We start from the raw sequence: 24,134 nt of genomic DNA on the forward strand, positions 1-24,134 counted from the left end.
CCTTCCAGACATTTTATGTAATGTTACTGTTTATTCCCTCTACAATGTAAGTGCAAAAAGGAAGAGTTATATCTTTTTTGTTCATTCTGCCTCCAAAATAGTACCTAGCATATAGTAGGCACTCCAGGATTTGACTGTAGCCTGCCAGGCTCCTCAGCCCATGGAATTCTCCAGGCAAGAATACCGGAGTGGGTAGTCATTCCCTTCTCTAGGGGATCTTTCCAACCCAGGGACTGAACCTACATCTCCCACATTATAGGCAGATTCTTTACCATCTGAGCCACTAGGGAAACCGTTGAAATGAATAAATGCTTCCATATTTCTTTTGTCCAGTTCCTTGGATGTGGAGCCAGCATCTTATTCATCTTTGTAGCCAGTGAATTAAATGCTCAATAAATGTCTGTTGATATAATCAGAGAAGGAAAACTAGAGAGCCCCACAATGTAAGTAAGCTGAAGCAAGAATTAATGGTGTTAAAAATCCAAGTATTTTAAAATGTTTATTTTTTATTATATTTTTTACATGAAACACTTCAAGAAAGAAAATAATTACAATAATTCAAATTCATGAATGATTCAAATTCATACTGCAATCCCTGGATTCAATAAATATCCTTTCTAATTATGCCCAATCAATATTAGAAATGTATGCAGACACTAAGTCAGCTAACAAAGTAAGCAAAATAACTATATAAACTATAAATCTCAGGAATGGGGAACATGCATGATCAGTTAAGTCACTTTGCCACTGTGTTTTTTTTAAAAAAACATGATTCACATTTCCTTCAACCATACATTCATTGCCAAGTGTTAAATTAGACCACTGATACTAACAACTTAAAACTATGTTCTTTAAAGAAAATTCAGTTTAATACAAAGAAATTCAAGAGGAAAATTTCAGGACCCTTGATCAGAAGTTTTCAATACCTGTCATACTACTCTGGTATACACAAAGGTTCAAGTAAGGCTGAGGAAAGAGATCTGTTTCCTTTTCCCATTGAAGACATGATTCAAGAAACAGCTGAACTACATACACACTCTGTAGAAACTAGCCATCCATCCACACCTTGCCTTGGACTCATGACATTAGTAACTGAAAACATTTTAAAAGCCTTGGCCAACATTACAAAAACAAAACATTTAGAGTAATACTATTTATGAATATAAGCATCATTGGGTTTGGGTTTTTTTGCCTGCTATAAATACTAATCTTTGAAAAGCTACAAGTGAGTTCCCACTGTGGTTCTTTTCTGGTGTGGGAAGCTGCAGGTGTGCATGGGACGGTCTACTGATTTACCTTCTCAAAATATTCTCTGGAAGCAGTTGGATGGGGCTTGATCTGAAAATACAAAAACATTTCACTGTAAGTGACTTCATGATCTCAAAAGGGAGCCGAAGGACCCCAATTTTTAACCTACAGTTCTTTAACTTTTAAAAGATTGGTCTGTTTCCTTTAAAATACATGGATGAAACTGACATGAACAGCATTCCTGGGGCCTGGTCCCACCCCCCACCTGCAGCAGCTTCACGCATTTGCACACCACCTCCACCCTTGCTCCAGCGTGGATATTCCAGGCCAGCAGCCCTTGAGGCAGTGAGGACCTGGGACCCTCTTGGCTGGGCTCCCATTGCTTTTGGGAAAGAAACCTACTGTAGGAGACTCGGGTGTCCAGTTGGCTGGGCAGACTTCTCCATGGGTTTCCACAAACTGGAACGCCTTCACCAAGCGGAGGGTCTCTTCCACGCTTCGGCCCACTGGGAGATCATTAACGCTCAGATGCTTGATGACTCCATTGGGGTCAATTATGAAGAGACCGCTGCATAAAGATTCATCCTCATCAGAACATCAACATTACCAGAGCTAGAAAGACTCTACTTCTACTCTGCCTTTAATTCTCCTTGATAGAGCATTTATTAAACTCTATCATGTGCTTAAAAACCAGGTTTTCCTTGTACGGAAAGCTTATCATCTCTTACTGATGACAGATGCTTTAACAAAGATACAACTGGACTAGGCCACCACGGAAAACAGGCAGTGTGTTCACATTCACAGATTTGACCGGGATGTCTCACAGTATCTGAAGGTCCCTGAACTACACAGAGCAAAGACTTCTCGTTAGTGATGCAGTAAGCATTCTTTGGGCAGCTGTATCAAATCTTGGCAAGAAACCATAGGCGATTGAGAAGGGACAGAGACGTATTTTATCTGTATTCTATAAATACATATGAGTGAATTGAGTATCGGGGAGAAAATCCCATGGGAAAATTTACTGGCCTTAAGTCTAGGCAAAGCAGAAATCTAAAGGAAAACAATCCCATCACTTTTGTTTATTTTTGGCTACCCTGAGGTACAGTTTATATAGGAAAGACAGAATGAGTGCTTAGTACTCTTCCATTAGTAAGTTTTCAAAATAATGAACTGGATTCCTGGAATTCTTCGAATCTTGGATTTAAATATATTTGATGTGTTTCAATCACTTACAGTTCTTATTTTGATCCACAGATTGTCCAAGCCCATCACAGTCACTTAGCAGCAATGTAATGAGGTAACCCACCGCCCTCGGGTCTGTGCTTATCTTCTCTACAGGTGAGGGTGATACTCTGACTTATGCAGAGGTCATAACACTTAAGAGGTTTCTAACAGTCCATCTTTAAAAGGGTGTGGCATCCCAAACATTGATCACTCAGGAAAAAGGCAAGTTAGAAAAAAGTCAGAAGATAAAAAGGTTCTCCCTCCCTGGGCCTGGACTTAGCGGGTCTAGGCTCTGAGGCTAAGGGGTCCTGGTGCGTGTTCCTTCTGGGTGCAGCCAAGCTGGAGTCCACCGCGTAGATGCGGAAACGGAGAGCTGGGCTGGAGATGGGCCCACAGCACAGGCTCCAGAAAGAAGGGCTTATCTTACAAGGCAGACTCGACCCCTCTCCCTTTGTCAGTCCTAACAGTGAAACCAGTAGGGAGGTAACTACAAAGTTTGTGAGACGCTACAGGGGATTCTGGGAGGAAAACACCAGGACTCTTCTCCTTCCCTTGCCAACGCTGTCAGAGCTAGGCTTCCATTTATTAAAGGAAGGCAGTAATCTCCTTGCAGTCAGAAGGCCCAAGTTCCCAGGTGGTTTCCGGAGCCAAAATTCCAGTGTACCCTCAGCAGGCGGAAGATCAGGTACAAGGGTGGGCAGGTTCAAGCCAGCCCCCAACAAAACTGTGAGGCCCTTCAAAGTGGGATCCTCGCTTGTGTCCTGGTGGTCAAGTTCTGTCCTGTCCCTCCTTCATCAGCAGCCATCATGACGCCTAGGTTCTCGTCCCACCCAGGAAGGCGGAAGGTCTGGGACGGGGCTCACAATAGCTACAAGGACCTGTGGCGCAAACTCGGTAGCCGCCTCACCTTACTCAATCCTCACAACCAACCCAGGAGGTACATTCTCATTTTAATTATGGGGAGACAGGGACTCAAAGAGGTTAAATATCTTGCTCAAAGTCATACACAGCTATTGAGCAGCTGAGCTTAAATTCAAACTCTGGTCCAGTTCCAGCGCTTGTACAAGATACCAACCATACCAGGAAACTGACTCCTACCCTTGCCGGCTCCCTCTGCCCCCCGCCACCCCGATCTCTAAGCAGTCTGATGGCTTCACTGCGAGGAGTGGCTCCCACGTGGTCAGGAAGAGTGAAGCAGTGTGACCATAAGATGTGGTACTGGAGACTTCTGTGGTGGTCCAGGGGCTAAGACTCTGCATTCCCCAATGCAGGGGGCCCTGGTTCAATCCCTGGTCAAGGAACTAGATCCCATGTGCTGCCACTAAGACCTGGTGCAGCCAAATAAAATAAATAAATATCTATTTTTTAAAAGGGTATGATATCCTTCTTCAGAAACAGGCCCAGGGAGACGCAGGGGGCACACACATCACAGTCATTTCTGAAAGACTGCCAACCCTCGCAGGAGGCATCCACTGATGCTTATTACAATAAAAGACAAATTAAGGGTCTGGGGTTCTAAAAATTCCCTACCCAGGCTTCTGTAAATTCCCTATGAAGTATGATAATGCTAAACACAAAAAACAATTTTAAGTTCATACGAAACGGATCTTACCGTAGTGCAAGGCCGGGACCTTCTAACAGCACACCATAGTCTCGGGAAATCTGTTTGGTCAAATCTGACAAGAGTGCGATGTTCATATGGCCCAAACCACCATTCTGATAAAAATACAAATAAGGCTGGTGGTTACACTGTGGCTCCCACAGCCTCCTCAGCCAGGTAACAGGACGACTGACCAACACCAGCCAGACAGCAGGAACTGAGCACCCAGAGCGGGCCGAGTGCTGCTTCTAAGAGAAGATGCTCTGCTGCCTCACTTCCTCCTCCGGCAACCCGGAGTAGCTGCTCTCATCATCGCCATTTCACAGATGATGAGACTGAGGCACACACAGCTTCAGTGACTTGCTCCAGGTCCCAGCTAGAAAGGGGCAGAGGCAGGATTTAAACCCACCGAACACTACGGACTTTTCTAATTCTTAAAGTATCCTTTTGGTTGAAGATTCATTTCTGAAACATAAAGATGGAATAATAATAAAAAAAAGAATACTTTGACTAACTTGATATTTGATAGTCCAACATCATAGCTAGAAACTGATTCTCCCAAGCAAGTTTTGAGGCAAGAATACTGATCATGAGGAAGAGTAAGATCAGAGAACTTAACCACTGTCCCACCTGCCTAGGTCTGGGGATCTACAGGGTCTGGGGATCTACAGGGTCTGGGGATCTACAGGGTCCGGGGATCTACAGGGTCCAGGTGAAGAGGGGAGACAATGGAATCCAGCTGTTTCCCCTGTCCTGCTGAGTTTGTTCTCTGTTCCTGGTTGGAAAACACAAGTGTAGCGAGGAGTAAATACATGCAATGTTACAGGAGACATGGATAGCGCTTAACAGAATCTGCCAGTAGGTTAGGACTGACAGCCCATTTCAGACTAGTCATGCTTTAGCAACTTCGAGGTTGGTCTTTCATGGGATCCAGCAGTTTTCAAGCTCACAAGTGCAGAGGCCGTGTGCGTACGTGTGTACCTTCCTCGGCGTGTTTATCCAGGCCAAGTGGCTGAAGTGGGAGTCCACCGACACTGCAACAACTTCACAGTTCACATCATGAAATTCATTGGCTTTGTCACTGAAAGCAATAATTTCTGTAGGACACACAAAGGTGCTAGGAAAAAAGGGCAGGAATTCTCATCAGATAATTTTTTTTAGAAGACTTTTAAAATCTGAACAACAGTTGTCTAAAGAGTAGTTCTATTTTTCTTAAAGGAGAAAAAGGCAAAAGGGTTAATCGTCCTCACTGGACTCCTGGTCACAATGATACTCCAAAAAAAAAAAAAACTATTTTAAGAATCATATCAAAATATAAGGGTGGCAGAGACATACTCCAAGAATAAAGACACATTTTTATTTAAATAAGTAGCTTCATGAGAAAATTCATTTTATTATCCTTACTTTTCTCATTTCCCCCAGACCAGTGGAAACTTCCTCCCTGACAGGCTTACAGGAACCACCACTCCAGAGTAGAACGTGGGCTCGAGGGCACGTGGGTTTAGTAATACAGCTCCCAGGCTGCAGAGCCATTAAACAAGAGCCACAGGGCTTCTCTGGTGGTCCAGCGGGTAAGAATCTCCTTGCAGTAAAAGGGACATAGGTTCGATCCCTGATCCCAGATCCCACATGCCACAGAGCAGCTAAGCCCGTATCCTGCAACTATTGAGCCTGTGCTCTAGAACCCAGGAGCCGCAACTACTCAGCCTACATTCTGCAACTACTGAAGCCCATGCGCCCTAGAGCTCTTGCTCTGCCGCACGAGAAACCACTCCAATGAGAAGCCCAAGCACTGCAAGAGAGAAACCCCCGCTCACCACAACTAAAGAAAGCCCACGTGCAGCAACTAAGTCCCACTACAGCCAATACATACATACCTACATCTTAAAAAAACCCATATTAAAACCCATTAGAAGGAATGCCACTCCACCCCCTATACTTATCTCTTGTGAATTAACTACAGATGCAAGCTGTATCAACAAGACCATCAGTGACAGTCAGCAATAACCCTCCCCTTGACAAGAGTAAAGATAGGCAGTGTCAGTGGGAAGGCAGCGATCTTCGCTTGCTCGCAGAATGTTGTTACAGCATCACAGAAAATACACTTACAAGTCCAAAGGATAGAAGAAGAGCACCAAATATTTCCCCTTAAAGTCATCAAGGCTAATTTCTTTGAACTCTCCGCTGACAACAGCTGTACCCTTAAAATAGGGTGCGTGCTGGGTGACGGCGGGGGCATGGTATGAGGAACCTGAAAAATACCCCAAAAACATGCATATAGTTCATTCGTTAAACCAACTACTTATCCGATTTTACTCAAACCTCTCCCAGTAATCAGTAGTATAATTAAAAGGTTCAAACTGTTTCTCTTTCCATAGGTCTAGACTGTCCACTAATTCAAAGTGCTATGGAAACTAAAGAGACAGGAGGGAATTTCCTGGGAGTCCAGCGGTTAAGACTCAGTTCCTGCTTCAGGGGACACCAGTGTGCTCCTTAGTCGGGAAACTAAGATCCCACGTGCCGTAAGGTGCGGCCAAAAGGCAAATAAATAGATAAAAGAAGACAGGAGAGTGTAGGGATGGATGAACATAGAATTAAGGACCAATGAGCCTGAAGGTGGGTTCTAAGCACGGTCTGGATTTTTGCCAAGACCAGGGCGGATGGCACAAAGGAACGAGCAGGGCAGGTGTGGGGAATGGGCTGTAGCAGTTTTCTTGATGTAGAGAACAGGTGTGCATGGAAGGAAGACGCATGGGGGACAGAGCAAGGATGGTGGAAGGCCACGCTGAGAGGGCCCTTGTATATCAGACGGATGAGTCTGTTCTTAAAAGGAGAGATAAAGGAATCACTGGAGGCTTCTGTGCAGGAGCTGGGTGATGCGTTGGCTGTTCTTAGCAAGATTAGTCGGGCAGGGGAGAGTGAGAGGAGCAGGGAGAGCCTGATGTTAGGAGGTGACTGCACCTATCTATTGAGCGGTGAGGCGGGCAAGGTACGGCAGAGGGGACAGAAAGAAAGGAAAGGATGCAAGAGCTGTGTCAGGACTGCAGAAGCCAGGCTTCAGGCTGGGAAGGTAGGACAAAGGAGGCCAGGTGTCAAGATGCCTGGCTTCAGAGACAGGAGGAGCTACTGGGAGCTGGGGTTTGGGACAAGTGACAAGGAAAGTTAAACTCGTGTCATCAAGCTGATACCAGAAATTCCTTAAAGCTCCGAGAAAACTGTAAATTTTTTTAGAACACTTCACCAACAAACAAAGGTTTTGCTAAAGTACATCCCCCACCCCCACCCCCTGCAACCAATACAAGTTAAATAGTCTTTTTAAAAGGTGGGACAAACCTAAAGGAGGCCTCTTCAAATGCCACTCATTATCTGAGGCTGTGCCGAGCAAATCTCATACTTTAGAATGGAGTATAAATCTCAGGAAACAGCTGTGTGCCACTCAGATCATGGAGGAGTCCAACAGATTGGCCCAACGTGGCCATGCAGGTCTGAATCCTAAAGCCTCCGGAGTGGCTGCACAGTCCGTCCCCAGTCAGCTCACACCCTTCACACACAGCAGGCCCAGAGACCTCTGACTGTCCCCACTCCTTTCATGTTCCTCGACCCAGGGAATTAAAACCTCTGGAGTCAACAAGGAAATGTGACAGTCTGCCTAAGTGAGTCGCAACCCTTGGCTGCACAAAACATACGATGTTCTGGTCCCACCCCCGAGACTGACTTAATTTGTTTGGAGTGGGACTAAGAAAGCGGTACGACAGTAAAAACTCCCCGCATGAGTCTAATATATGGCCATAGTTCAGAGCTCCTGTTCAGAGGTGATAAATGTTTCCATTATCTGGTTCAAACCAAAGCATAACAACACTTACTGGTGCTAAAGGAGAATTTTGCTTGATCAGAACCAGACCACAATGCATTTGTCAAGCACATTCTTCGAGAAGCAGCAGGCCTAAGGGCTGCAGAGGCAGAAATGCCCCAAGGAATGGCACTCACATGTCGGACGAGCTAAAAAGAAAAACACTTTATATCAGAATGTATTCCCAGAATGGCGGCTGAAACCCTGCTGAAAGGGCATCAGGCCAGTAGTGGCCTCTGCTGGCCTTATTCCTATGAACAAAAACTCCAAACTGCAAAAGCATGGATTGAGTCTACACGTTCTTGAAACTCCCTTCTGCTTTCTTATCCTTTAAGACTGTAAAGGAGACTGGGAAGACAGGGAGATGCTGGTCAAGGGTACCACGTTGCAGTTATGGAGGATGAGTAAGTCTAGAGATCTAATGTACAAGCAGGTTGACTACACTTAATAATACTGTATTGAAGTTGGAAATAAGAGAGTATTATTATTGTAACAGAGTAGACAGATGCACTCATCACACACACAAAGGCTAACCACGTGAAGAGATGTTAATTAGTTTGACTACAGTACTTATTTCATTACTTATATCATGATGCACACTTCAAAATGTAATTTTTATTTTAAAAAAAATATAGGGAATTCCCTGGAGATCCAGTGGTTGACTGCATATGTATATACCATATACATATATAATTACCGGGTTGGCCAGAAAGTTCATTTGGGCTTAACCTGAATGAACTTTTAGGCCAACTCGACACACATTTATTAATGGGAAACAGAAGACTGAAAGGTAGAGGGAAATTACAAGAATATGAAAATTCCATGTTTTTAAAAGGAACCCCGAGCACTCAGACCAGGAGACTGGCCAGGCTCTGTGTATTAAGCTCTTTACCAGCAGCTACGCTGGGCATGTTCTACCATGTCAAGGTTTTCCCTTGGAAAAGACAAGGCCGTTCTGGCCCACAGAGTAACAAACAGCAAAGTTCAGCCTCTGGGTGTCTGACAGGGGTCAAGTGAAACGTTTGCTCAATTTCAGGGTCCAGCATGACTCGAGAACAAAGAGCCTGGGTGGAACCCCACCACGAGAAAGGGGAGGGCGAGCAGCCAAGAGCCTTTGGCACTCAAGGACTTTGATTACTTTGGCATGTTGGTGTCCATCCAGCATTTAAGGGGATGCTCACGGAAACCCTTGGGGTAGGCAGTCTACATGCTAGGGTAAGGAAGTATCTGAGGTTTGGAAAAGAAGGCAATAGCCCAAGGTCATAGAGTCATTTATAGAACCGGGACCAGGGGACAGGTCGCCTGCATCCAGAGCCAGGTGCTTAGGCAGAGAGTGGACTGGGGTCCCACCACTGGGAAAGAAGAGGGATTTGGAAGCTGGAACGCAAGGCCGGGGGTGGGGGTGGGGGCGGGGTGGGCGAAGGGCGGCTCTGCGCAGGCGCGGGGAGCCTGCCTTAGAGGAGGCGGCCCCTGGTCCATTACTCTCTGACATCCTCCAAGCAGGGTGAAAGGCTCCCAGGCCAAGGGAAGCGGCACCCCACTTGGGAAGCACGTTCTCGAAGCCACCGCAGGGTCTCCGCGCCTGTGCCCCGCAGGCAGCCACTCACCGAAGCCCGGAGCAACCTTCCCGCCGCGGCCGCCATCTTCGGTGTGCAAGGGACCCGCGGGGAAGACAGAGACGTAGAGGAGGCGGGGCCTTCGGGGGCGTGGCCAGGGGCGTGGCCTCGGCGGGCCGGAGCAGGCCCGCGCCGGAGACCGGGCGTGGAAGAGCTACGACCTTCTGGCCGGTTTAGGGGCCCTCTGCCTGATACACTTCTCGGTTGTGGGGTCCCTCGATCCCACCCAGAGGATTAAGTCCTGTTAAAACTCCTAAGTAGCTTCATGCTTGGGAAAGCGACACTTTGCCTCTGTTTGTCGCCCCAGCCTAAAAAGATCCAATCCAGGGTGGGAAGATAGATATTTCCATATTTGCTACTGATTTAAGAACTGACTCATTTGAAAAGAACCCGATGCTGGCAAAGATTGAAGACAGGAGGAGAAGGGGACGACAGAGGATGAGATGGTTGTAGATGGGATCATCGACTCAGTGGACATGAGTTTGAGTGAACTCCCGGAGTTGGTGATGGACAGGGAGGCCTGCGTGCTGCAATTCATAGGGTCGCAAAGAGTCGGACATGACTGAGCGACTGAACTGACTGAACTGTGAACCTGTGGATTACTGTTAGTGTAAAAGGCTCCCTTTCCTATTTTGGCTGGAGGTAGAGACTTCTGGCTTCTAGTTCAGTTCAGTTCAGTTCAGTTGCTCAGTCGTGTCCAACTCTTTGCGACCCTATGAATTGCAGCACGCCAGGCCTCCCTGTCCATCACCAACTCCCGGAGTTCACTCAAACTCACGTCCATTGAGTCGGTGATGCCATCCAGCCATCTCATCCTCTGTCATCCCCTTCTCCTTCTGGCCCCAATCCCTCCCAACATCAGAGTCTTTTCCAATGAGTCAACTCTTTGCATGAGGTGGCCAAAGTACTGGAGTTTCAGCTTTAGCATCAGTACTTCCAATGAACACCCAGGACTGATCTCCTTTAGGATGGACTGGTTGGATCTCCTTGAAGTCCAAGGAACTCTCAAGAGTCTTCTCTAACACCACAGTTCAAAAGCATCAATTCTTTGGCGCTCAGCCTTCTTCACAGTCCAACTCTCACATCCATACATGACTACTGGAAAAACCATAGCCTTGACTAGACGGACCTTTGTTGGCAAACTAATGTCTCTGCTTTTGAATGTAATTAATCATGAGTGCAATTTCAGGGACTTCTCAGTGGCTGAGACTTGGTGCTCCCAGTGCAAGGGCTGGGGGTTCCATCTGGGGTCAGGCAACTAGAGCCTACTTGACTCAACTAAGAGTTTGCATGCTGCAACTAACACTTGGTGCAGTCAAATAAATAATAAATGTCCTTTAAAAAATCATTAATGCAGTTTTTCTGTTAGTAAGCCAAGCTGAAGAAGGAAATGGCAACCTACTCCAGTCTTCTTGTCTGGAGAATCGCATCGACAGAGGAGTCTGGCAGGCTGCAGACCATGGGATTGCAAGAGTCAGACACGTCTTAGCAACTAAACCACCACCACCAATAAGCCAAGTGGGTCAGACACATCAAGGTTTTGTTGTCCTGAAAAATCTTTGGGATGATGTGTGGGCTTCCATTTTGGCTTCTCTTGCCAAAATTGGGAGAATTAAGACAAATTTAACATATATCTTCTGCTGATTAGTAAAGCCAAGTGCTCAGTGGTGAGCATGGTACTTTGAAGCATGTTCATCAAACAAGATAAAAATCAAGTAAGTGTGATAAAATGTAGATCCCAAGTGGTATTTTCCAAACTGGGTTGGTGGGTGTGGAACCAAACGACACAACCTAGGCAAAGATCAGGAAAGGGAAGGATTTATTACTTGCAACAAGTAAGATTTTTTTTTTAATATTTCTTTGTCTGTGCCATGTCTTACTTGTGGCACATAGTATCTTCCATATTCATTGAGACATTCAAACTCTTAGTTAGCATGTGGGATCTATCCCTGACCAGGGATCGAACCTGGTTCCCCTGCATTGGGAGTGCAGAGTCTTAGCCACTGGACCACTGGGGAAGTCCTAAGTAAGGAGATATTTTCCAAAGCATTGTCTCCTTAAACAGCAAAATTAGGGAAGTTTCAAGCTAAGGGTATGTGGATATGCATGAAGGGGCTTGGGTGGTAGATGGAATCCAGGCTTTAGTTGATTGGAGTTACGAGGGTCAGAAAAGGTCAATATCATTCATCGCTCAGGTTCCAGTGATCTGGTGGTTGAACACTTTAGGCCAATCATTATCATTGAAACAGACCTGAAAGTGTTTATAACTGAAGTATCCTTGCTATAGTTATTTCTATTGCCTGATAAACTCATTTGCTCCTGCATTCTTTTGTTCCCTTTAGATCATAAATTACTAAGACCTGTTCAAGGACAGCACTGTGGCCAGCCTTAGATCACAAAAATAGCTTAGGCCAAAAATGGCTTTTCTTACATCAAGAAAGTCATGCCTGGTTCTCTTTCTCCAGGGAACCCCTACCCTATATGCTTACAGGTCCAACGTGCGTGCGTGCTAAGTCACTTCAGTCGTGTCCGACTCTTTGCAACTCTATGGACTGTAGCCTGCCAGACTCCTCTGTCCATGGGATTCTCCAGACAAGAATACTGGAGTGGGCTGCCATGCCCTCCTCCAGGGGATCTTCTGACCCAGGGATCAAACCCCACTCTCATATCTCCTGCATTGGCAGGAGGGTTCTTTACCACGAGTGCCACCTGGGAACCCATAGAGGGTCCACATAGATGCCCAATTCCTAGGTCTTTCAGCTTCTGGAGACTTTTCACTGCTTATCACTTCTTTTCCAAATAGAAAGCTGAAGCAGTTGCCTGTGATTCAGCAGCTTGCCTCAAGTCACACAAGGAGTCATTGACTGGGGAACAATGAGAATGGAGAACTCCTCACTGGACACATTGGTCTGCTGATCTTTGTCTAAAGCTTATCTCCCTGGTCCTGAAAAGAATGAAGTACCCTAGAATCTCCAGCCCAGAGGCCCAGACGGAATTTCACACTAGAGCCTTTCAATATGCTGTTCAGAAATTGCAAAGTGAGTGTCCTTCAGCTATCTCTGGCTAGAGCCAAAGACATCCTCTGGGAGGATAAGCAGAGTCCTCCATTTGTTCATTCCAAGAAAGGATAACCTTAGTTGGAATTGATATTTGAGTACTGTTCTGCCAACCCTTCTCTGACTACCTCCCCCATGGGTTGTTAGAGAAACCTCGAAGGTACCTAGAAAGCTTTTCTCATTCTCGTTTCTCATTCTCACTCTCGATACATCATGCTGGGATTCCCGATAGTCTTGTCTGGGGCTTCCCTGATGGCTCAGCAGGTAAAGAATTTACCCACAATGCAGGAGACACAGGAGACGCAGGTTCAATCCCTGGGTCAGGAAGATCCCCTGGAGTAGGAAGTAGCAACCCACTCCAGTATTCTTGCATGAGAAATCCCATGGACAGAGGAGCTGGGTGGGCTACAGTCCATGGGGCCCCAAAGGGTCGGACACAACTCAGCAACTGAAAACACATGCACATATACGGTCTTGTCTAGATCTTAACCATACTGTGAACTTCGTGAGAGTAGAGCTCGTATCTTACTCAGCTCTGTGGCCACTGTGCTTACGCTAGTACCTGGCTCATAAATGCTCAGAAAAAGTTCATCGAACTAATGAATAAGCAGTGGCTGACATAGTGGCCAAAACGTTCTTTCCACATTCATTCTGGGGAAAAAAAAATCTCTTTATTCAGTTTTCTCTAGCTGTCACAACAAGGACATAGATTGTTCCCCTAAAGGAAAAAGACAAACTGAACTTGTCTTCATTACCAAAAGAATAGAAAATAACTGAAATTCTCCTTTTTGAGTTTGGGGGAAGAATTTTTGGACCTAGACGAGGGAAAGACAAATGAAAAGATATATGCTACTTTTTTATGATGATTAGGAAAATACCTCCCTGGAACCACAAGTTAATATTCTGGTAACCGGGGCTACAATTAGAGATGGCAGACATTACTCTGGGTTTTATCGAGTTCTTCCTCTTTCCATGGCTAAAAGCATTCAGCTTTCCCGTTTTTTCCTATTGATGAGGGCCCAAGATTCAGCTGTCTCCTGGGTTCTGAGGAAGATGCACCCTCAATGCTGAGCCACGTATCCTGGCAAAGGCCTCTCCGGACAACCTCATCCCTGAATTCCCACTGCCTGACCTCAGGCTGCTCCACGGCAGCGAGTAGCAGATGAAGTCAACCTGTCCTCCGTTCAGAACCCCGCAGATTATTTCACCTTCCTGAGTCTGAGACTTCCCGTCCTGCCCCCAGCACACCTCGCCTTCCTTCTGAGCCTTTCCTGAGTCTTTCCTTTGCTATCTTTATTGCCTGTCCCCCAACTGTTCCCTGGAGGAGTAATATAGAATCCGCCTGCCAGTGCAGGAGACTCAAGAAACACAGGTTTTTTTTTCGATCCCTGGGTCAGGAAGATCCTCTGGCGTAGGAAGCAGCAGCCCACTCCAGTATTCTTGCCTAGAAAGTTTCATGGACAGAGGAGCCTGGCGGGCAACAGTTCTTGGAGTTGCAAAGAGTCAGACACGACTCAGCATGCGTGTATGCATCTATTCCCACCCCTGCCTCCTTTTTCAATAGACTATACATATATGTGTGTGCATGTGTGTATATATATATATATATTAAAAAAATTTTTTTAATGAATGCACTGCAGGGCACATGGGATCCAACTGATGCCCCCTGCATGGGAAGCATGGGGTCTTAACCACTGGACCACTAGGGAGGTTCTGAATAGACTGTATTTTTTAGAGCAGTTTCAGAGCAAAATTGAGTGAAAGCCCAGAGACTTCCCATGTACTCTCTGGCTCCTTGCCTGCACAGCCTCCTCGACCATCCGCCAAGGTGGTGTATTTGCTACAATCCATGAACCTACACCGATAATGTCATGATCACCCTGAGTTTACATTAGGGTTCACTCTGCTGTTGTACATCCTATGGGTCTGGACAAATGTGTGCTGATGTATATCCATCATTATAGTATCACACAGAATAGTCCACTGCCCTAAAAATCCTCCTCCTAACTCTAGGCCACCTACCCCCTTTTCAGAGTGGTGTCTCCCAGCCAGCCTGCCAACATCTCATCTCGGATATCTCTTACTCAGCCCAAACTCAACAAACACAAGACCAAATACTTGCTTTCTCTCCGCAAACCTATTCCTCACTACCTCCTCGCTGCCGCCGCAGCCAACCAGCACTCAAAGGATGGATGTCTTCTTTGTCCACTGTCCACCTCAGTCCAGGCCATCATCATTTTGCCCTTGGAATTTTCATAGCTTCTTAGGGCCTCTTGGTGGTCAAAAAGGCTTAGGTCACTTCCATGATGTGAGGTTGTTGTTTTTTTTGATGTGGACCATTTAAAAAGTCTTTATTGAATTTGTTACAATATTGCTTCTGTCTTACATTTTGGTTTTCTGTCTTACTTTTTGTTTTTTCGGTCTGGAGGCCTGGGGGATGTTAGCTCCCTGATTAGGGACTGAAACCAAACCCCATGGATTGGAAGATGAGCTCTTACCACTGGACCCCCAGGGAAGTCCTGAGGCCTGTTTTAAAAGGGAAAGAAAGCACAACACAAAGTCCATGCAGCTGTATCACAAGTCTCTGTGTCCCTCAGACCCTGCTACTTCTTTGGACCCCAGAGATTCCTAACTGCCCTTAGCTGCATCTCTGTGTTGAGGGCTTTCAGAACTGGGAAAGCTGGACCACCCACCCCTGCGGAAAGACAAATTTAAGAGAATTAACCCTGTTCTTGTTTGGGAAATCCCATGGACAGAGGAGCCTAGCAGGCTACAGTCCATGGGGTTGCAAGAGTCGGACACAACTGAGTGGCTAAACCACCACGACCACGGCAGCTTTCACAGTGGCCAGATGGAAAGAGCTGGTGTCAAAATACCACAGCTCCCCTGCTCCTGGGTAGATAACCTGAGGTGTGTTTCCTGGAGTTTCCAGAGGGATTAAGTTGCAGTTACCTATGGAGGTTACTTAATACATTTTTACCAGCTGCTTTCCTGTCTGATCTCCCCGTGCCTCACCTGCACTTCTGGTACCTCCCAAACAAGCTCCTTGCGTTGAATCCTAGGTTCAACGTCTAGGAGAACCCAAGCTTAAACATGCCTCTACCAAAACTGTAATACAAAGTGCTATCCACAGGCTGACTGCAGGATTTAGGCATAAATATTTAGTCATAATTCATTCCATACTGGGAGAGCTGGTGTTGGGAACCAAGTTGAAAGGTGGAGGGTGGAACTTCTCTGGTGGTGCAGGGGTTAAGAATCTGCCTGCCAGTGCAGGGGGACACAGGTTCGATCCCTGCTCCGGGGAGATTCCACAGGCCTCGGGGCAACGAGGCCAGCGCGTTCCAGCTATGAGCCCACACTCTAGAACTCATGCTTGGAAACCAGGGAAGCCGCTGCAGCGGGCAGCCGAAGCGCTGCAACTGGAAGCAACCCATGAGCAGCGGTGAAGACCCAGTGCAGCCGAAAATACATAAATAAATGAGAATATGGTGTAATTCTAGAATAACACAGTTTAAGAAAGAGAGAAAGGTAGAGGATGAATGCCATCTTTCTCAGTTCTCTCAGCCTCTCTGCAACGAACTTTATGCAGAGATGTTGCGAAAGTCCACACATGAGGCCCATCCCATCACCCCATCTGCCTCCTTTCCTCCCTGCCTCCCATGATGGGTCCAGAAGCTTCCTAACCTGTCCCTCTGCTTTCACTGCCTCCCTCTGATGCATCCTCAGCAGCAAACACCAACCAGGTCATTTCGTCTCCTACATAAAACTCTTCAATGGCTTCCTGTTTTTTATTAGGGTAAAACCCCAATTCATACAGGGTCCTACACAGTCTGTGCCCCTGCCTTCTTCCAGACCACTCATTTTGGGCCCATCCACCCCATTCCTGCTCCAGCCATACTGGTTTATTCCTGCTTCCCCAACACCCAGTCCACACCTTGGCACCTGCTGTGCTCTTTGACTGGAATTCTCTCCACTCATGTCTGGCTGCAATCACCATCTGCAGTGATTTTGGAGCCCAAGAAAATAAACTCTGCAGCCATGAAATTAAAAGACGCTTGTTCCTTGGAAGGAGAACTATGACAAACCTATACAGCATATCAAAAAGCAGAGATCTCACTTTGCTGACAAAGGCCTGTAGAGTCAAACTATGGTTTTTCCGGTAGTCATGTATGGATGTGAGAGTTGAATCATAAAGATGGCTGAGCACCAACAGTTGATGCTTTCTTACTGTGGTGCTGGAGAAGACTGTTGAGAGTCCCTTGGACTGCAAGGAGGTCAAACCAGTCCATCCTAAAGGAATCAGTCCTGACTATTCATTGGAAAGACTGATGTTGAAGCTGAAGCTTCAATACTTTGGCCACCTGATGTGAAGAGCTGACTCATTGGAAAAGATCCTGATGATGGGAAAGATAGAAGGCGAGAGAACAAGGGGATGACAGAGGGTGAGATGGTTGGATGGCATCACCGACTCGATCGACATGGGTTTGGGTGGACTCCGAGAGATGGTGAAGGACAGGGAAGCCTGGCGTGCTGCAGTCCTTGGGGTCGCAAAGAGTCAGACACGACTTAGTGACTGAACAACAAGCAACATGTCTGGCTACCTCCTCCTCCTTTAAAAAAAAATTTGGGCCACACTATACAGCATGTGGGATGTTAGTTCCCCGACCTGGGATCCAACCCATGCCCCCTGCAGAGGAAGCACAGATTCTTAACTACTGGCCTGCCAGGGAAGTCCCTCCACCTCATTTAGGACATGGTTTGGCTGTCATCTTCACCAAAAGGACTTTCCTAATGGCCCAGTCTGTTATTCTCTATCTTGGCCCTTGTTTACTTTGATTGGAAATTACAATTACTTTGTTTACTAATTATTTGCTGGGTTTCTTCCCAAGGTAAAAGCTCCACCAGGGAAAGGTCCATGCCCATTTTGCTCACTGTTACATGCCCAGCCTGAAGCACTATGCCTGGCACATGGCAGACCCCTAGCAAATGTAGATGAACCTGGTTGAAGATCTAGCTAAAAACTCACAATGTGCAGCCATTTCTGACTACCCATTCCCCTACCCCAGCTGATATCTCCTTCCCCTAAATGCCTTTGAAAGTTATCATCAACATAATTCTCTTGGTGATCAGTCCTCTGTGTTTAATCACAGATCTTGCACTTTTGCCTTGAACTGTTATTTGAGTCATGTTTCATTTCTGAATGATTTCTGATGGCTCTCCTGGTTTGCAGTTTGCATAACTAAGATAATTCACTTTTTAAAACTCCGTCAATACTTGAGGGCGTATTTTCTAAAAACGAGTACATTCGTATATAATAATCATAATGTTCAATACAACGATCAAAATCAGGAGTGTTAACACTGATCACTATTATCAAATCCACTGCCATATTCAAATGTCATCAACTGTCCCCAGTGATCCAATCCAAAAATTACACATCGCATTTAGTTGTCTTTTAGTCTTCTTCTGTCTTTCTTTATCTTCCTTTGACCTTCACAGTTTTAAGGGACACCAGCTGCCTCTTTTGTGGAATGTTCCTCCACTTGCTTGTCTGATATTTCCTCACCATTCAATTCAGGTTAAATATTTTTGACAGGAATACCACTGGAATGTTGTTCCATAATTTACTTAACCAACCTGATATTATTGAAGATTTGGGTTGTTCCAAAATTTTCTTTATAATCAATATGATATTGACACATCTTTGTAGCCAAACTTTTGCACACATTCTTACCTATTTCTTTAGGGTGTATTTCTGGAATTGTAACTGCTATGACTAAGGGCTGTGTGTGCTTTAGTGATTTTTGTTATGTATTGCCAAATTGCCTTCCAGAGGGGTTGTGCCAGTTTACACTCCTTCCACAATGACTGCAAGTGGTTTCTAGGTGATTTTGCTGACACTGAATCCAGGCAGTTTAAAGCAGGCTCCTTTCCGCCCTCTGTACGTCTCCTGTTGATCTATCTTCCACTTCAGTTGCTTACATGTGATTGGTTGTCCCAAAACACTAAAAGCTGTTAAGAGGTAGAACCTATGTGTCTTACCCATCTCTGTGGTCTTACTCATCCCATGGTACCTAACTATGCTTCCTACTTAACAGTCACCCCGTAAACGTCAAAGGAAGGAAGGAACAAATGGTGATGATGACACCTTGTGTGACTGTTAGGTTCTTCTCTGGCATGTTGGGCTACTAAAAATGTCATTAAAATTAGCATCCCAAAGTCCAACAGCCAGAAAAGTGGTCCAGCCTTTTACCAGTCCCCATTCCCAGGACTTCTTGGGATTCCCAAAAGCATCTTTACATCTTGTCCCTATTGATCCTGGGGCTTCCCTGGTAGCTCAGCTGATAAAGAATACACCTGCAATGCAGGAGACCCCAGTTTGATTCCTGGGTTGGGAAGTTCCCCTGGAGAAGGGATAGGCTACCCACTGTAGTATTCTTGGGCTTCCCTGGTGACTCAGATGGTAAAGAATCTGCCTGCAATGTGGGAGACCTCGTTTGATCCCTGGGTTGGGAAGATCCTCTGGAGGAGGGTATGGCAACCCACATCAGTATCCTTGCCTGGAGAATCCCATGGACAGAGGAGCCTGGAGGGCTGCAGTCCATGGGGTCGCAGAGAATCGGACGCGACTGAGCACATACATATCGATCCTAGGTATGCCTTTCACCTCAGGCATCAGCACTGCTCTGGGCTTCTCCGCTCCCCTCTTGCCCAGAAGCTTTTCTGGGCTGCTTGTCTTCTTGTTTACATTTCTGGATCCCAGGATGGTCACATGTCTTTCTCTCAATTCCTGGATGCCAGCAGAGATGAGTGATCATTTTAAATAGAAGGCTTGGGGATTACAGCTGGGGATTATAATGCAAACAAGACAAGCATAAAGCCGGGTGGACGTGATCCTTTAATGCTGTCACCTTCCCAGCTCTTTAGGCTCTCCTGAGAGACCACTCTTCTCCTTTGCAATAGCCCTCTTTCCCCACGTTGCAGGGATCTGCTCCCTTGGGAAAATATCACAGGGAACACCCTTGATCTCACCTCTTTTTCCCATCCCAGCCCTCCGCCACCCCCACCTTGGCTTCTCCCAGAAAGCATCCTGTGATCAGCCTCCCTTGAAGAAGACATGTTTTTAGAGAATGTGCCGCCCAGCTCAATTTGTCTTTATTCCCATTCCAGAGTGGGTAGTGGCTTGATTCTCAAGTAACTAAAAGCCCTGAAAGTGTTTTCCCAAAATAAAAGAGCCTTCTTTCCTTTCAGATGAATTTTTCCTCCACCCCTACCACAACCACAACAAAGTACTGTTTGCCTAAGTCTTCTGTGACTCCATTTAGTCATCAATGGTTCAGAAATACTTGTGCCTCGTCATGGAGCATGGAAGGATTCCATTCAACCTCACCATTTTCAAAGCATTCTTATGGGCTCCAGCTCCCCTCTCTGTTAAGGCCACTTATGAGAGGGGCCCTAAGTCTTGTGCAAGGAGAAGCTGCTTCTACTTTTCCCAGGGGTGGGAGATCCTGGAGGCCACAGTGGGCAGAGGTTGAGTAGAAGTGGGACCAGAGGTTGTGTTGAAAATAAAGATGCTTTCCTGTTTTTGTCTTGTCTCTGGTCCTTCCCAAGTGGGAAACTGACATCTCAGAGGGGAGAAAGGATGAGAAGGGTGCTGGGGGCAGTAGTGGATCAGCTCCTGCAGGTTAGCAGGTGGCAGAGTTCCTAACCTGTCGTTTCCTAACTGGGGAGTGCTTATCGTGGCTCAAGGCCTCTTTCCTTCAGTGAAGTCTCACCCTAGCACCATGCAAACCAGCCTGCCTGCATCCCTCCCGCCCCTTCTCCTGATTTTGTTCAGCAAGCGTGTTCCAGTCAGTCTTCCATTTCTCAATCGCTTCCTCCTCTCCTCTGCCGCTCCCTTTGTCCATTTATCTGTTCTCTGGACGCTAGGCTTCCTGCCAACATTCTCTCTTTCCTGCAAGATTGGTGCACTTGCTAAAAATGCTACACCTTTCCTCTCATTCTGGAAGATCATGTAGTAAGTAGAATGGAAACAGTGTGGCATAAAGAATCAGAGACTGGTCTTGGGACGCAGTCCTGCAACTTTCTGGTTATGCATCTTTCATTTCTCTGGCCTTTAATATCTCTTTAATTTCCTTTGCATATTAATAATATTAGCATTATTTTGTAATTAATTATTTTTGTTTGCTCTGGGTCTTCGTTGCTGCGCGTGGGCTTTCTCCAGTTGCAGTTGCTTGGGGGCTACTGTCTGGTGTAGTGCTGAACAGACTTCTAATTGCAGTGGCTTCTCTTGTTGGAGAGCACAGGCTCTAGGCACACGACATTCGGTAGCTGTGAGGCTTATAGGCTTTTGTTGCCCGAGGCATGTGGAATTTTCCCAGGCCAGGGATCGAACCTGTGTCCAATGCACTGGGAGGCGGATTCTCATCCACTGTACCTCCAGGGAAGTCCAGCATATTAATATTATTAATCACTTAATCCAACCTACGTATTCTCCAACGATTACTTGGATTTAAACTTTTTATTGAGATAAAACTAACACAACATAAAATTGACCATTTTAAAGGAAACAGGTCAGTGACATTTAGAACATTCACAATGTTGGGGAACTGCCACCTTTCTCTAATTCCAAAACATTTTTATCACCCCAAAATAAACCCCCAGACCCAGTAAACAGTTCTTCCCCTGTCACTGTATCCCAGCTCCTAATAACCAATCCATGTTTCTGTCTTTTTGAATTCTGGATATTTCATATAAATGGAATCATACAATATTTGTCCTTTTACATCTGGCTTCTTCACTTAGTAAAATGTTTTCAAGGTTCATCTACTTTGTCACACGTATCAATATTTCATCCCTTTTTGTGGCTGAATAATATTCCATTGTAAAAACTAGGATGATGGAATCTGCTCCCATCACTTCATGGCAAATAGATGGAGAAACAATGGACTCACTGGGAGACTTTATTTTCGTGGGCTCCAAAATCACTACAGATAGTGACTGCAGCCATGAAATTAAAAGACGCTTGCTCCTTGGGAGACAAACTATGACCAACCTAGACAGTGTATTAAAAAGCAGAGACATTACTTTGCCGACAAAGGTCTATTGGGTCAAAATTATGATTTTTCCGGTAGTCATATAGAGATGTGAGAGTTGGACCATTAAGAAAGCTGAGCACCGAAGAACTGATGCTTTTGAACTGTGGTGTTGGAGAAGACTCTTGAGAGTCGCTTGGACTGCAAGGAGATCAAACTAGGTCAATCTGAAAGGAAATCAGTCCTGAATACTCATTGAAAGGGTTGATACTGACGCTGAAGCTCCAATACTTTGACCACCTGATGCAAAGAGCCGACTCATTGGAAAAGACCCTGATGCTGGGAAAGACTGAAGGCAAAAGGAGAAGGGGATGACAGAGGATGAGATAGTTGGATGGCATCACCAACTCAAGGACATGAGTTTGAGCAAGCTCTGGGAGATGGTGAAGGACAGGGAAGCCTGGCATGCTGAGTCCATTGGGTTCCAAAGAGTTAGACACGAGTTAGCGACGGAGCAACAACAATCTTTTCTCCACTTCCCTGAATCACAGAGAGGCCAGATTCAGCCTGGAGAGGTGGGGATTCTCTGGAATCCTAGCTGGATTCTGGAACACAGGAGGGTTGTGGAGCTTGAGATATAAGTCACTGAAACATTCTCTAACCTGATGCCCATGTCAAGAGCAGAATCCCCTTTGCAGCAGGTGAGGATGGTTTGTGTTGTACTGAGTCGCCTACCACACTCATGGGCTCGTTTTAGCTCACAAATGTGGAACCTGAGGCTTCCTTTTGCCATTTGGGGGCTGGCTGCAGCTCTCCAGAGTTCATGCTAGATGGCATCCTCTCTCCATAGCGGAGACGAATGACAGAGAAGTGGAAGGAGTGCTCCAACCTGTCGGGTTCCCAATGCAAGCTCATGTCAATGGCAGGGAACCCACGCCTTTTCTCCTACCAGAGGAAATTAAGCTGTTCCAAATTATAGACTATATTCTATTTTACATATTTGTCCAAAAAAACGATCTGTGCAAACATTATATTTTTTAAACTCCAAGTATTGTTAGATTCCCTTTAGCGTATAACCGACTAGCCGAGACTTTTAGTAAGGGAGCAAGAATGCCCTCCTTTTTATTGGGTCAATTAAATTTTCACCTATCCACAGTGGCCTGAGGACAGTCAAAGCGTATATCAACGTCTCAGAGATAATTAGGCTCAGAGTCTTTGGAGTCAGAGAAAGTTTATGTTATTGCAGCATTAAGGTCGAAATTGCTGGAGCCCTCTCATCCATGAGTCATCCGGCTTTAGAGGCTCCTAACACTGAATTTAATTCAGCTCACCTTTTTCTCTTTAAAAAGCAATTCTACCTTTGTTGTCAAGATTTCATCCTAATTTCCAGGGTAGGCTACCATGCTCAAACAAATGACCTGCCTGATAGATGCTAATCATAAAAAGACCGTCAGTGATGGCTTGGATTCTTTCCTCATCCATACTAACAGAAAATCATTCGCTTTTAAACAGATTACTAGGAAAGTCTGTTTTTCCTCCTTCCTCTCAGAATTAATTTTTATGCTTTCACTGTGTAATTTCCTTACCAATTTGAGCATTTTTTCCGTCATGTAAATCTATCTGATTGCTCGGCACTGAATCAAACAAACAAACAAAAATGCCCATTTGGGGGGGGGGGCGGTAAATAGCTTGTATTTTATTCAAGTCTGTAAGGTGAATTGAAATTGGCCTGCTTAGTCTTCCTTAAAATTGTGTGATTGCCTTGACTCCTGGGCAGACTGCTGGAGACAGCTGGATTTGAAGATGGAGGTACAGGCAGAAGCTGACATCATTCCAGGGACTGACTAGCTTTTTAGATTGATCTCTCAGACCAGGAGGCCAGACTCCCTTACGTTTCCCTTGTAATCTCTGATCAGGCAGTGATGAGGACATTTTGAGGGTTAACTAGTGCAGAATAACTGGTACCCCAGAGGCCTAGGTTGGGCTGTGTCTTGGCATGTGCTCTGAGTCAGCAAATACTGCCAAATACTATGTATAAGGTACTTACTAGGTTCTTCAGAGAATGGAATCAAAAGATGAAAAAAACACATTTCAGGCCTTTGAGCAGGGAAGGCAGTTGATTGTTGTTGTTGAATTGCTAAGTCGTGCCTGACTCTTGCAACCCCAAAGGACTGTAACCCCCCAGGCTCTTCTGTCCATGAGATTTCCCTGGTAAAAATACTGGAGTGGGTTGCCATTTCCTTCTTCAGGGGATCTTCCCGACCCAGGGATTGAATTCGGGTCTCCTGCTTGGCAGGCAGATTCTTTACCACTGAACTACTGGGGAAGCCTTCAGGTAAGGCAAGCACTCACCTAAAAAAACTAGCCTTGCCATGGCTCATCAGTTGACCTAATTCTCCCAGGCTGTTTCCTTTGGGCTTCCCTGGTGGCTCAGACAGTAAAGAATTTGCCTGCAATATGGGAGACCCGGGTTCAATCCCTGGGTCGGGAAGATCCCCTGGAGAA

General features: G+C 45.8%; 1 protein-coding gene across 2 annotated transcripts; it reads right to left on the reverse strand.

Moving 5' to 3' along the window:
* Positions 1-526: 526 nt before the first annotated feature.
* On the reverse strand, positions 527-9,606 carry PRDX3 (peroxiredoxin 3). 2 transcript variants are annotated; one of them, XM_068961455.1, is made up of 7 exons: positions 9,530-9,606; positions 7,936-8,071; positions 6,182-6,323; positions 5,054-5,189; positions 4,085-4,188; positions 1,651-1,816; positions 530-1,338 (listed from the first exon to the last, which is right to left on the reverse strand). In XM_068961455.1, the coding sequence occupies exons 1-7, from the start codon at positions 9,563-9,565 to the stop codon at positions 1,285-1,287; spliced, it is 774 nt and encodes a 257-aa protein (XP_068817556.1). In that variant the 5' UTR covers positions 9,566-9,606; the 3' UTR covers positions 530-1,284. The 2 variants fall into 2 exon arrangements, with proteins under 2 accessions (XP_068817557.1, XP_068817556.1); XM_068961456.1 differs by lacking the exon at positions 1,651-1,816 and having other exon boundaries at positions 527-1,338.
* Between the last annotated feature and the right edge of the window lie 14,528 nt (positions 9,607-24,134).

Source organism: Capricornis sumatraensis, chromosome 23 (genome assembly GCF_032405125.1).
Source record: "Capricornis sumatraensis isolate serow.1 chromosome 23, serow.2, whole genome shotgun sequence".
In the NCBI taxonomy this organism is placed as follows: domain Eukaryota; kingdom Metazoa; phylum Chordata; class Mammalia; order Artiodactyla; family Bovidae; genus Capricornis; species Capricornis sumatraensis.

Coding starts and splice junctions, on each gene's coding strand:
- PRDX3 (XM_068961455.1), bottom strand. CDS start 9,565: ATGGCGGCCGCGGCGGGAAGGTTGCTCCGGGCTTCG. Junction 8,072..9,529: donor GAAGGTTGCTCCGGGCTTCG/GTGAGTGGCTGC, acceptor TTTTCTTTTTAG/CTCGTCCGACATGTGAGTGC. Junction 6,324..7,935: donor AAAATTCTCCTTTAGCACCA/GTAAGTGTTGTT, acceptor GGTATTTTTCAG/GTTCCTCATACCATGCCCCC.